At 36.6% G+C, this 15,526-nt stretch overlaps 1 protein-coding gene across 4 annotated transcripts in view; it reads right to left on the reverse strand.

The window, feature by feature from the left end:
• The window catches only part of mid2 (midline 2), a 179,594-nt gene that overhangs the window by 46,085 nt on the left and 117,983 nt on the right, over positions 1–15,526 (reverse strand). For 3 of the 4 annotated variants that reach the window (XR_015712870.1, XM_087799612.1, XM_087799611.1), the window contains 2 exons: positions 13,271–13,336; positions 9,955–10,050 (listed from right to left, as the gene is read on the reverse strand). Coding sequence is in view for 3 of the 4 variants with exons in the window: in XM_087799612.1 (XP_087655738.1) it covers positions 9,955–10,050; positions 13,271–13,336 (162 nt within the window). In the remaining variant the exon portion in view is untranslated. The remainder of the gene's footprint in view (positions 1–9,954; positions 10,051–13,270; positions 13,337–15,526) is intronic. The other variant, XM_087799613.1, reaches the window with a different exon arrangement.

The raw sequence follows: 15,526 nt of genomic DNA on the forward strand, positions 1-15,526 counted from the left end.
TTTTATCAAAAATGAAATGCTCTAAACTGGATTTTCTTTAGAAAAGTGATGATGTTGTTTGTTTGTCGAGTTTTTACTCATTTGCTGCTGCTGACTATCTTTATAATATGAAACTTACGTTCAGAGAAACATGATTAAATTGTTGTTTCGAGTCGAGCTCAGTTTCACTCGCTTCAGCTGCTGACAAACGTTCTCCTTCCAATATTATTGCATTTTTTTTGCTGAGCGTTGGATTTTTTTTCCTCTTCAAAATTGTAGCAACAAAGATTTTTCAAAGATAATTCAGTTTACTATAAATCCTGGACACTTCAATAAGTCCCGATGAATTGCTCGTACTTGAAGACATGTAATTGGACTTTTATAACCTTGAGATAGTGTTTCAAACGAAAGAAGGCCCCGGAACCTAAACTGTTTTATGGAAAACTGGGAAAAATAATGGAGGAATATTCCGGCTCTGTCCCAGGGCCTCCTCCTGATCACACAAGCCACCTCAGCAGTGAAGCGTTTCCGAAGTACTTGTTGTCATGACAACCCAAATCAAGACCTAAACAACCAGACTTGAGACTTTTCTGTATATTCTTCATGGTATTTTAGAAGTATTTTGATGTTTTGTGGTGTCTTTTTGAAAAAAGAAATAAGAAAAGTGATCCCTGTTTGCGACCCTCATATGAACATTACTACGAAAATGTTTCCTCCCTTAATCGACGTGAGAGTGAGTTGAAAATGCGGCAACAGCGAAAAACCAACCTCACAATACGATATTTCAATACACTTTCGAAAAAGACTTTAGGAGACAATAAATTTCAATGACTGTAATTGTTCAACTCTCCTTTGGTTGAATCCATAAAACTGAAAGTAAAAAAAAACAAGTCCAAACATCAGCTTTGAAAGCAGCTGGAGTCGACTGTATCCTCTCATCCTCAGTGACTTCACTGGATTTCAATGGACCTTTAAGCTGAGGAAAGCTTAATGGCGGCCGGATGTTTAATCGCCAAAATATTTGCTGTAAAATACTTGTCATGTACAAGTATTGTAAATTCAATGTAAATTGTTTAAAGAAAAATCAATACTTTTATTTTACACACTTTATTTAAAATAGAATCCATTAAAGAACTATGATACAACATTTTATAAGAATTAAAAAGCAAATATATATATATATATATATATAAAATGATATATATATAGCATATATATAAAGCATATTTTCTCAGATCAAGCGAGCTTTTGCTCTTCTGCTCCATCATATATACATATATATATATATATATATATATATATATATATATATATATATATATATACATATATATATATATATATATAATATAGTGGAAAAAATACAATTTTTTTTTTGTTTTACCTCTAGTAGAAAATTAATTAAACTTGAATTTTTGCCTGAGCTTTTACTTTGAAAGCATCTTTTCTCAGTAAGCAGGGGTCAAGAGTCGAGAGCCTGAGGTCATTATCGATCCATACAAAAAAGGATCCGACCTAAAACCTCTCGCTCCGACTCTCGCCCACGACTTCTTCTCTCGCCGTCCTTCCCTCTGGAGTCTCATTCGACGGTTTACGATCATCCGAGGTCTTCTCTGTTTCCAGCGACTCAAACGCACGCCATAGATTTATCTCGACAGCTTTATCTCGGCTGCTGTTTACAGACTCCTCGCAGAGTTACTGCACCCGAGGAGCACATTACTCTTAAACAGCGTCTCCGACGTCGATCCGAAAAAGAGTCGTCCTGCGAGCGAAGGGTTCGAGCTGCAGCTCGACGGGTTTTCTTAGGTAATCTCCGTTCAACTTCTAATGTCGCGGCGCAGACAGAAAAACAGATGGAAGGATCAACGGCTCGTAATCCTTCGCACCAGAACCCCCTGATCCGTCCAGCTGACTTTTGTTTAATGACAGTGTCGGCATGGCAACAGACGTGTCACTCGTTCCGAAAAAACGCGGCGAATAAAAGTCTTAGTTAATGACGCGTCGCATGCTTTAGTCGAGTTCCTGCAGACATACAATTGTGTGACACACTTAGTAGTAGTGATGATGTCGTTACTATCAGAGTCCACTAGATGTCGGTCTCTGCACTATTTCCCTTTGTTTTTAACACCTGTTATAATGAAACATTATTTTAAACTGATGGCGCCACCTACTGACCTCTTAACAACATGACACTGCTTCATGAAGCTTCGTGAAACAGTGTCATTATCTTCAGAGTCCACTAGATGGCGTCTCTGCACCTTACTCCTTGTTTTGAACAACTGTTCTAATGAAACATCATTCTTAAACTGATGGCGCCACCTACTGACCTCTGAACAACATGACACTGTTTCATGAAGCTTCATGAAACAGTGTCATTATCTTAAGAGTCCACTAGATGGCGTCTCTGCAATAATTTTCTTTGTTTTGAACAATTGTTCATATGAAACATAATTTTTAAACCGATGGCGCCACCTATTGACCTCTGAACGACATGACACTGTTTCATGAAGCTTCATGAAGCACTGTCATTATCTTCAGAGTCCACTAGATGGCGTCGCTGCAATATTTTTTTTGTTTTGAATAACTGTTCTAATGAAACATCCCATCATTGTTAAACTGATGGCGCCACCTAGTGACCTCTTAACAACATGACACTGTTTCATGAAACTTCATTGACACATCACTAGTTAAATGTTGCTGAATTCTGTGAACTGTAGAGGTTTAAACTCTTGTGTTGTCTCTGGGTCAAGGTGACCCGATGGCTTAAAAAAAAAAAGAAGGTTTGAGCAACACAAAGGATACCTCAAACACATTTGTTTTCAGGTCACTGGGTCACACTGACCCAGTGATAACACAGAGGTTAATAGTGAGAGACACTGTATTAATATTAAACATAACCTTTTTGTTTTTTAAAATATGTTTTTAAATGTATTCATTTGAGCTTTAAAAAAACATTTCATTCGTTTTTTCATGATTTATAGGTGCGTGTGTTTGTAAGTGTGTATGAAAAAAAAAAAATTAAATGTAGGATAAAGATGAAAATATTCAAAGCCTTCTGTAGCTACAGGAAATATTAAATCCTGTGAGATCCCGGCGATGACTGAGGACGAGAGGATACAGTAGCTTAAAGCTGATGTTTGGACATATTTTGTTTTCAAAACAAATAAAAGCAGTTACGACTTCGTCAAGAGTCATGTGGTCTGTAAATACTGCAACACCAGAGTCAAGTACCCGACAATACTACACATATATACTACTACAGTATAATATATCTTACCATCAGATTACACCCATTGGATTTGACTACTTAGTGTTTATCATCAACGTATCATCAACACAAAACAAGGACTCGTATAACAACTAAACACAGCAATAATAATTAGATTTAAGAGAAAAGAAAGTTCAGAGTCAAAGATTACAACCGATAATTGAATGAACCTAAAATGCTTCTTAAGAAAACGGTGTCGAGACAAGATTCTCACTGGACCCGGAACAGATTAAACATAAAGTTTTTACGGCTGCAGACCTCGCTGGTGAGTTCACTCCGTCGCTGTAAATTACAGGGCGAGTGAATCTACGGCCGACAACTTAATCACTCCAGAACAGGGGTGAGCAAACGACTTTTTTTAATGCTCTACATTAGCTCCTGTGACGGATGGGAAGAACTGACATGACTTTAATATAAATATAAGCTGAAGAATTAGTGAAGTAAGTCATTTATATTTATAGAGCGCTTTTCCAGACCAGGGTCACAAAGCGCTTAAACAATCAAACAATACTCAGTAAAATATATACTTTAAAGGTCAAGATAACACTGAGACAAACACAGGAGTCTCAGAGAATCAAGGAAAAGCCTGAACAAATAAAAGTGTCTTAAGATGTTTCTTGAAGGAGTCAGTAGATCATCAAACACAGAGATGGTTCCAAAGCTTAGGAGCAACAGTCTGGAAGGATTTCTCTCCTCTGGTCCTGAACCGTGTTCAGGAACCATCAGTAGATTCTGATCCACAGACCTCAGAGCCCGAGCTGGGGTGTAAGTCTGGATCAGATCACTGATGGAAGGTCTGACCATGAATAGATCTGAAAGTAAGAACCAGAATTTAAAAATTTGATCCGAAAAGATACTGGCAGCCAGTGAAGATATTTAAGGATCGGAGAAATGTGAGTTCTTCTACTAGAGCGGCTCAGAATTCTCGCTGCAGAGTTTTGTATTAACAAGGCGAGACAGATCCTTCTTGTTTTGACATAGTAACAACAAATCCTAATGTATTAGTAACATACAAATGTTAACTATTAAGTAAAAATGCAAACTTTCTTTGCACTTTGTTCTTCTGCCGGCCTGAACCCTAATCTACCAAAATAATCATCCCAAGGTATCATGAAGTTATAACTAATCTAAGCCGTCGAATCTACATCAGTTTTTTGTTTTTGTTTTAATCAGGCATCAAGGTGGTCGGATTAAAACATATAAAGGGCCGCATGTTTCCTCCGGAAAACACTTATATTCCTATTTTTCTGAGAAGTTTGGTTGAGATAATTCTTCCACACGGCCTTTAACAGATGAAACAGTTCCCACTAAATATTTTGTATATTTTATATTAAGATTTGACAAGAAGTCTGACTTTTTAAAACATTTTTTTTCACTTTTAAAATGTTTTAAAACAACGTTGTGTCAATAAAACATATTTATACAAACATTGTTTTCATACAGAGTTTTTACATCCGATCATCTTGTGCCTAAAACACGTACATGTTCCTGCGGCGAACACGCTTCCACGCACCAGCGTGACTTCGACACACCATCAATGCAGCTTCACGTCTGAGGACGAACCCCTGAAGACGGAGACGCCGCCTCGTCTGTCGACCGACGGGGGAACAAAAACCCAAACAGTGTTTGATGGCGAGCCTGGCGCCGGTACAGTGTGATGCAAACAAGCGGGAGAAGAACCCAGGACACGCTCCGAAGCTCCTCCGAGAGTTCCGACTCTCTCGCCTCGCGACGACTAATCTCTCTTCTTTTTCTATCCTCCGCTCTGCTGCATTATTGAGCCTCGCTGTGTATTGTGCTGGTGTTTGTCTTCGGGTCCACATCGTTCACGCTGAGCCTCCCTTTGTGTTTAAAGGACGTGGGTTTGAATGAGAGCGTCGTGGACGGACAGGAAGTGAAATTAAGTAGAAAATTGGAGACTAATTATTCTGTACGGCAATTTCTGAGGTGATTATTTAATAGAATTTATAATCTCACTCGGAACAGAAAGGGCTGAGAACTTTAACAAGTACTAACTTTATTAGGCAGGAAGTACTTTTTGAATAAAACATTTATTTTTTAAAAAGACCTAATATTAACAGGTTGAATTTATCATTATAAATGTTGAAACTTGAAAAACAAATTTCAAATGCTGCTTTTTTAATTATTTGTTAATTAAATAATCATTATATTATTATAATATAATATTATTATATATTTATTATTATTATTTATTATATTAAAATATAATTTAATATTTTAATTAAATAAATGCATTTTTTCCACATAGAGTTTAAAATTGTAGTTCCAATATTTAATTTAAAATATTTTCTACCTTCAATATATTTTTATTCTTAGGAATGTTCAATGTGCGACTCTAAATGAGTCTGGTTGTGCTCTAGGCTTCTGCCTCCTTAAAGGAAGTTTTTCTTTACCACTGTACGACTGTTGTTGATTGAACTTCATCTAGTTATGTCTCCATCCATACACTAGTACTTATACTAATGTGTTCCAACGACAACTCCAAAATATTTTGACGCGTGTCCAGAGATAGCCGCGATACCGACTTCTTCCAAAGGTATGTGGCTCGCGGGCCATTTGCGGTCCACGGGTTGATATTGAACGGGCCTTCATTTGATGTTTGAGTGTGGCCAGAGCAAGGTACTTTATACTTTTATTTAGAAAAAAGATCATCATTACAAATTAATCATCACTTCAAATCAAAAATAATTAATTCTGAAGCTTTAGATGTTTACTAAAGCCCAGATCTGTGCGATTGAAAATGGTGTTTTTGGCGCCCCCTATTGTCAGAACAGTTTTGAAATCTCTGCCTTTTTCCAGTTTCTTTGGTTTTCATAACGAAATAAAGGCTCTTGTGTCGTCAGTTTCTTGTGTTATCTTCATAGTTACTTGAAAAAGTCTCTCAGTACTTCAAACGAAAACACTCTCCATAAAGGTTGAGTAGTAGTAAAGTACTACAGTTAAAGAGTTTCGATCATATGTACAAAGGTAAAATGTTGCACCGTGCTGCTTTGGGTTGAAAAACAAAATTATTGTCTGTATTTTTGGTTTATTTCTGTTTATTTACAGTGACACAACAAAAAACTACAAAATAAAATAAAAAATCTAACCTCTAACACAACCTAAAGAAAAACAGCTGGAAGACTTTTTAAACTTGTTTCTAGACCTGTGGCCCAGTAAGAGTTGAACTCTGGCAGACCTTTGACTTCGAGACCCTGCTCGAGGTACTTCCTCTTATAGCCAATGCTAATAGTAGCGTAGGGTGTTCCCCGGTGCAACCAGAATAGCAATGACCTCGAAAATATGCATTTAAAACTGAAAACACAAAGTTTAGTCGTGCGGTTGAATAGTGAACAAACGTATTTTAACTCGATCTCTGACCTTGTTTGAGGTCATTGGAATCTTGAGATCCTGTCATGAAACTTTTGCCGCTGAAGAAAACAAGTTAGCAAAAACTGCTAGCTACACATTCATATTCATGCGTTGATATTAGGGGTGTGTATTGGTAAACATCTGGGAATAATTACACATCACAAAACAGGGTCAACGATACGATATATATTGCAAAATATCTTGATACTTCAGGAACAAGTATATATTTGTAGTATTGTCGAGTACTTGACTCTGGTGTTGCAGAATTTACAGACCACATGACTCTTGACAAAGTCGTAACTGCTTTCATTTGTTTTTTTTAAACCAAATTATGTCCAAACATCAGCTTAACAACTGTATCCTCTTGTCCTCAGTCACTGTGGGATCCTGCTATATTTCATTATTCCCTTGAGGACAAAACAATGGGAGTCTAATTATTTTACTTTTCACACAATTAATTGAAATATAAATCCTTAAATAACTATGATAAAAAATAAAATTAAATACAAAAATAAATTAACAATTAAGAGTAATACAATTAATAATATATTTTTAAAATTAAATTGATTCTTTGCTGTTGAATATCAACACAGTATCGTGATAAAAAGTATTTTCGATATTTAAGTGAATTAGTGATATTTTCTCACACCCTCTATTTATTTCGACTGTATCCTCTTGTCCTCAGTCATCGCTAGCTGCGTCATGACTTCTGCCATCTAGAGGCCGGAATTTTAATTGCAACACAAAAATGAACAAATGTTGTGAAAATTTCCCTGTTAATTGTAAATAAATACACCTTTTAAAAAACGTTATTAAAATATAAAGCATAAAATGAACTATAATACAAAAAAGGATTGAGTGGAGTTCAATATTGCGGTGTATCAATATTTTTTCACACTAATCAAAATATAATTGATAATAATAATTGATTATACATATAAAATCTGCTTCTCCAGCGTTACATCAATGGACAAAAAAACAACATGATTCCATCACTAACCCTTTCTTTTCGATGAATAATGATTCTGTTCTTTTTAAAGTGCGGCTGCAAAACACCGGCCCAGAGTGAAGTCTCTTAGTTAATGAATCACAAAACAATCACAACAATTTCGTGGCCCCGGCCCGAGCTTCACGGCCCCTCACTCCGCGGATTACGGTAATAAAGAAACGACGGCGGCGCCGGCGTCCGAGAATAACGGCGTTTATTAAACGTGGATACACACCCATGAAAAATGTGTTTATGGGAGTGTGTTACTGATGCAGTGTGAGAGCAGCAACACACACAAGGTTCAATAAATCACCGGCCGACTCATGACTGGACGCCGTGATTCCACTCGGTTCACGTCGGGAGACGACGACGCCGCCGCCGCCGGCACTTCAGCGCTAACTTCTCCGCGGGCGCCGGAGCGTGTCTGATGAAGCTATAACCGCCGAGATAAACGGTGGACGACATATTATCTATTTCTTATTTGGCGAGGGAGCGTGGATTCGTGGCGAGCCCGCCAGGAAGATTAAAACCAACACCCGTGTGGACGCGAAGGCGGGCGAGAGCGAGATTCAATCTCGCGGACGAGGGTCGAGGGAGCGAGAGGATCGTCCGTCCGTGGAAAACACAATTCAACGGTGTTTCAGTGAATCTTGCTGTGACTTTTGATTGACTACTGACCACGTTTCAAACTTCATGTTCTGCTCATGTCGACTAAGGGTTGGGATTATTTTCAGAGTAATCAGTTCTTTTTTAAGAGTTATAGACAAAAATGTTTGTTCATTTTATTGTAGCGACTGGAGCTCAGTTGTCTTCGTCTTTTTTTTTGTTCCGGAAAGAAATCAAGGCTATATTTAAGGCTTGTTTTAGCGGCGACTGCTAGGCTAGTTGCTAAGCTAGTTGCTAGACTAATTTCGTCTTCGTTCAAAAAGACACTTAAAAACATTTAGTTACCGCCATATTGCTCGTCGGTAACGTCCATCTTGTATTGAAGCCTCAATAAGAGACATTTTTTTAGAATAAACTTAAACAAGTCTATATTTTATGCTTGTTTTTAGCAGAAGCTGCTAGGCTAGCTGCTAGGCTAGCTTTCGTCTTCGTTCAAAAAGACACTTAAAACATTTAGTTACCGCCACATTGCTCGTCGGTAACGTCCATCTTGTATTGAAGCCTCAATAAGAGACATTTTTCAGAATAAACTTAAACAAGTCTATATTTTATGCTTGTTTTTAGCAGAAGCTGCTAGGCTAGCTGCTAGGCTAGCTTTCGTCTTCGTCCAAAAAGACACTTGAAAACATCCAAATACCTCCATACTGCTCGTCTGTAACGTCCCTCTTGTATTGAAGCCTTGAAGAGAAGAATTGTTCCCGGAAAAAATTAAACAAATCTATATTTTACGATCCGTTTGTGGCTGATGTTTTAACAGTAGTAATGAATCGAAAGTTCTCCGGGTAAATATCGCGAGCACTTCTACTGTGTAGACATTAAACTATACGCGCTCTGGAACCAGTCACGATAGTTACCCGGAGTACTTTCGAAGTACTTCCGGTTTATAGTGCTGTTGGTCTTTTAAACGTTTGCCACAAACAAGTGTAAAATATAGATTTGTTTCATTTACTACAGAACAATTCTTCTCATCAAGGCTTCAATACAAGAGGGGAGATACAGGCGAGGTATTTGGTTTTTCAGCCAATTTTTGGAGGAAGTTTAGCTCCAGTCGCTTCATTAAAAAGAACAACATTTTTTGTCTATAGCTCTAAAAAGAACATATTACTCTGAGGATAATCTTAACCCTTAGTCGACATGATGGTGAGTAGAAAATGAGTGAAATTTGGGTGAACTATCACTTTAACAACGTTAGTTCAAGAATAACATTTCCTAAGAAAAAAAATATTGTGCTCAAATTTCTTTTTAAACTTTTATATATAGCATTTTATATAGCATCATTTTAGTGTTGCAATTAAAATTCCGGCCACTAGATGGCAGCAGCAGTTACATCCCCTGCTAACCTGTATCGAAGTGTTACTCAGCCCTACTCTCTATACCGACTAAAACCTGCTAAAACGAAAGTTACAAATGTAGCTTTTCTTTTTGCATTTCACTGATAAAATGTTCAAAGTAACATTTTATGAAATAAACAAAGGCACGAAGAAAATGTTTTCCACTTCAAAAGTTACAATTACAACTATATAATAAATAACAAAAACAAAAAAAGGTAAAAATAACCCACGAATGATAGATAAATACAAATAAAATACATAAATAAAAAGTGAAAAATAAAGAGTTAATCTTCTTAAGTACTTGCAGTGCAAACACATATATCAGAACATATTTATAATATTAATTTTACCTCGACTTGTTGACAGATCTGGATGAGTTTGGCCATCTGGTTCTCCAGTTCACTGTTCCTCTTCACCAGGTTAGTCAAGTTGTTCTCCAGTGTTTGCTGTGGAGACGAGAGGAAGATCATTAGTGCATCATTAACAATATATATACTTTAAACTTGATAAACATAGTTTAACGTTTTACTTTTTCAGTGTTTTAAATGTGTCACTGGATACATTTCAAATACACAAGATGACCTCATTCAAAATACTACTTAGTATTGTGGGCCCCGTACTGTAATGTTTTATTAAATCTAGTGATTCTCTGGATAATGAGTATTTGATTTGTTTATTTTTGTTTATAGAATAATAATAAAACAATCATGGCAACATTTTCTCATCCATGGGTTTGATTGATTTTTAGGCTAAAACAACTTTTTTTTCAATGGATGCAATGACGGATGAACAAAAAAATGACCAAAAATCAACGTCTCTGAAAACGGGAATAATTTCATAAAACTAAAGTATGATATCTGATGGACCATGTTAACACAAAAAAATGTTGCCCAAATGTATAAATGTTGTTTTTTGAATGCTCAAAAAAAAAGGATGAATCAAACGTTTTTTTCCATGAAAACTTGAAAAAATGGCCAAAAATCAGCATCTCTGAAAATGGGAAATAATGTCGGAAAACTCAAGTACGATATCCGACCATATGAATGCAAAAAACTGTTGCCCAAATGTGTAAAATGTTGTTTTTTGAAGGCTCAAAAAAGAGGTAGAAATCGACCAATTTTAACCATGAAAACATGTAAAAAAGGCCAAAAATCAACGTCTCTGAAAATGGGAAATAATGTCGGAAAACTAAAGTACGATATCCGACCATGTGAACACAAAAAAATGTTGCCCAAATGTGTAAAATGTTGTTTTTTGAAGGTAAAAAAAAGGTAGCAATCAACATATTTTTTTACCACGAAACAAACTGTACAACTTTCCTGGATTGCTGGAAACTCCTCGACACATTGAAGTCATGGATGGCGTGAGCGAGGAGTGAGCTTTTAAAGGCTTAAAAAAACATCGAAATAATAATGAAATGAAAAACGACTAGATTTTCAGATATCATGTAACTGATAATCTCATGGATTACTGTCCTCGTAAACCCCAGATTAGGCCTTTTAAAAAAACAAGAAATAGACATTTTTGTGTCCAACATACATTTAATAATGAATAAAATAACTTGAGAAAAATCGTAAATTGTTACAGATTTATTTTCCTCACAGCAATTGATTGACACGATTTTAAGTAATTATGATTAATTTATGTAAACCTGATTCATCTTTTTATATTAATAAATTATTTCCAGGTCATCTAGAATAATTTAAGAATATTCTGAATAATATCATTTATATCTTTTTTTGTAAAGCACCATTTTTTCTACATTGTTTCACCACAATCCTATATTTTTTTCAGTTTTTTTGTGGTTAGAGTTAATGAATAAATACATTTGAATCATATCCTGAGTTAAATTTAATAATAAAATAAGAGGATTTTAAGCACCAACTAATGAGATAATTGAGTCGTTTATAAGGAAAAAAAAGAACATCAACATTCATGGACAGAACCAGACAAAGACGAGCCGAGCAGGAGAAAACGACAACAGAGCGAACGAACGACGACAATGGTTGTGATGAAGCGACGGCGTCGACAGAGGATGAGCGAGTGTTTGAAGTGTGTGTGTTCATGCGTGTGAAGTGAGGCGGCGCTGGATGCGAACCTGACCACAACACTGACGTTCAGCCTAATTTGACTGTCTGCTCGTTGTCGGTCTCACTTTGCACACTTTCATAATTCATCTTCAAAACCTGTCTCTCCTCAGAACACTTCATCTCTCAGGTGTCGACCTGCTGCTGGTGGAGTTGATACACATTTTCTTTTTTGCTTCAAGATATATTCAACAGCATTGTATGTCTCAAATAAATCAATATTTTTTACACATTTACTCTGTAATCTGTAGCTTTTTAATCGTTGCCATTTTAATATTTACTATTTTATTTCTATATATATAATAAATTGTGTGTAAAATAAAATAATTCGATTATTATTTAATTTTAATTTGAAATGTAATATTCATTGCATTTTTTCATTTTTGTGTTGCAGTTAAACCTCCGGCCGCTAGATGGCAGTGGCCGTTACGTAGGCCACTACCGTACTGAGGATGAGAGGATACCCATGAAATGGCAGCAATGAGTGAAAAAAAAGGATAAAACAGAGTCCAGCAGCTTTTAAAGCTGATGTCTGGACATATTTTGGTGATGACTGAGGACGAGAGGATACAGTCGACTACAGCATCTTTTATAGCTGATTTTTGGACATATTTTGGTGATTAATGAGGACAAGAGGATACAGTTGACTACAGCAGCTTTTATAGCTGATTTTTGGACATATTTTGGTGATGACTGAGGACGAGAGGATACAGTCGACTACAGCAGCTTTCATAGCTGATTTTTGGACATATTTTGGTGATGAATGAGGACAAGAGGATACAGTCGACTATAGCAGCTTTTAAAACCTGATTTTTGGATTTTGGTTTCAAAAGAAATTTAATTTTTTATCATATTTATCTTATTGTTTATATTTTTATTTCCGGTTTTAAATCGACAATTAACATGTAACTAACTGCGTTTGTTCATTTTTGTGTTGCAGTTAAACCTCCAGCCGATAGATGTCAGCGGCCGTTACATCGATCACTACCGTACTGAGGACGAGAGGATACAGCGACTCCAGCAGCTTTTAAAACCTGATGTTTTGGACCGAAAAGCGCTATATAAATAAATATTACTTACTTACTTACATATTTTGGTTTTAAAACAAATTTCATTTTCATCATAGTTATTTTATTGATTATATATATTTTTCATGTTTTAAATCGACAATTAACATGTAATAATTAACTGCATTTGTTCATTTTTGTGTTGCAGTTAAACTTAACGATGGCAGCAGCCGTTACGTCCTCCGCAGCTAAAGATACAAAGTAATTCCGCACGATTCCGGTGATGACTGAGGATGAGAGGATACAGTGGACTCGACCATCTTTTAAAGCTGACGTTTGGACATATTTTGGTTTGAAAACAAATGAAATGAGTTACGACTTTGTAGAGAGTCATGCGGTCTGTAAATTTTACAACACCAGAGTCAAGTACTCGAAAATACTACACATATATCCTTGTTCCTACAGTATCACAATACATTCTATGGATGACCATGTATCGTGATACATATTTAATTACCAATACACATCACCAGTGCTAGGTAGTTTGTGTTTGGTGCAGCCAGTGAACTCACCGCAGCGCTTGTCTTTGAAGCCTCCATTACTGCATCTGACACTCTGCCCGGACTCACCTGATAAGCCTACAAACACACACACACCGTTGTCAGTGCACACAATAACAGACGCACAAACACACACACACAGCCGTACTGGTGTGACCTCATATTTAGAAACATGGCAGCTGCTTGAAATGTGTCATGGTTAAAGTAAAGCTCTATGCAGATGATACTTCATTTTTTTAATGTGTGTGTGTTCATGTGTGTGTGTTTGTGTGTGCGTTTGTGTGTATCATGAGCAAGTGGGGACAGATGGGTCATTAATTAGCGGCGCCGGAGACGAAGATGATTAAAACATTAGAATCCAGCTGCCCGACGACGACGCTCCGTCCTTTACGTGTTACGGACGTCCTTTAGCGCGACCGCAAAAAAACAAACAAAAGCCTTTTGTGTGTTTGTTGAACGAAACAAAAGACGACAAACATCGGGAGCGTATCAGTCGACAGGTTTACATCCACCGACGTGTGCGTTCGGAGACGCCGCCAGGACCTCAGGGGTTCGGCCCCGCGGGCGCCACGGAGAAGACGGAGAAGGAAGCGGAGAAAGTGTCAACAACAAACTCATTAAAACACTCAAAAGACTTCAAAGGCTGAGAGGAATTAGAGATGGAAGAAAGAGATTAAGTAGGGCAAAGAAGCATGGCTGGAAAAAAAAAGGGGGGAAATAAGAAGGAGATGCATGAGTGTTTGACGATCAAACACCTCCAACAAGACCAGTGCTGTGTTTCAAATCGCATACTAGCGTACTAAAAGTTAGTATTTTTAGTGCGTTAGTGCCTCTCAATTCTTAGTATGCGAAATTTAGTGCGCCATGCACACTAAATTGGCGTACTAACACGACAACAGAAGTTACGTTATATATAAATGCATATATATTCATATACTTACAGGTGCATTTTCCGCAGCAGTAGGAGGATAAACACGACTTCACTGCTGATACCAGCTTAAATATCTCACGATTATTTAGATTCTTATATTTTTTCTTTATTTTTCTTTTTCCAAAGTTGCAAAACGTGCTGCCAGCAGGTGGCGATACCTTTCAAAAAGCTGGTTGAAACATCATTAAATAGAAGTAGAAGAAGAAGCTGTCATGTGATCTCCGGTTAGTGTGTAGCGACAGTGTTTGATTTGAGACATACTATCTGTGGAGAATTTGTTACTAGTTAGTACGTACACTAAACCGATGCATACTAACTTCTAGTATACTAAGAGTAGTATGCAATTTGACACACAGCACAGGGTTTTATAATCAAAATGGCCGACAAAATACTTTTGAGTTTTTACTCCGGGATTTATTGATCTGTATTTCAAATTAATAAGGTAAGGTAAGGTAAGGTAAAACTTTATTGATCCCTCAGGAGGTCTCCTTCGGGAAATTGTTTTTTTTCCAATAGCCAGCAATTTTTCATAAACAATAAAAAATAATACATAAAAAATAAAATAATAAGAAGAACATAAAGAGAAAGAACAAGATGACACAATCTAAGTCTAAAATTGATCAATTAATTGACCTTTTTAAGTATTTATACAAGGTCTTAAACACCACTGAGACTCGGCCACGGGTTGTGGGGTTTTATTTTTTTCGGGTGTTTTATCTTTGATCCATGTTCGATGTTTGATTCATATTTTGAGAAATTTTTGATTTTGTGATTTTTGGCCCATTTTTGTCTCAATCGATGTCTATGTTTAGACATAGAGTGTCTTTTGAGTGTGTCTTCGATGTGGACCTCGTGAGGTCAGTGTATAAACTAATATTTATAAATCTTTTAAACAGATTAAACCGAAAAAATATATATATTTTAATTCAACTATAAATGTTTTAAAATTCTCAGGTGGAATTCCCCCATTTTATTTGCCTTCTCTGCATTTAGTCTTTTTAATAAACGTCAAATTAAATTAAACCTAAAGATAAAAATCTACCGTATTTTCGGCACTATATTATAAGGCGCACCTTCGATGAATGGCCTATTTTAGAACTGTTTTCATATATAGGGCGCACTGGATTATAAGGCGCATTGAATAAAAAATACTCTAGTCAAACGTTTGCGTGATTGACAGCCTTGAGCTTGAACTTTGTGTCTTTTGAAAGGTGCCATTTTTGGGGTCACAAGGGGTGTGAGACTGTGAGTAAAGGTCGCGCAGACAAGCGACCGTCGGCAAAAGTGTACGTTCTGCGCACGTGCGAGACGTCATTCTCCCTCCATAACAGCGGGTG

The sequence above is a fragment of the Callionymus lyra genome, chromosome 9 (genome assembly GCF_982586985.1).
Source record: "Callionymus lyra chromosome 9, fCalLyr1.hap1.1, whole genome shotgun sequence".
NCBI lineage: Eukaryota > Metazoa > Chordata > Actinopteri > Syngnathiformes > Callionymidae > Callionymus > Callionymus lyra.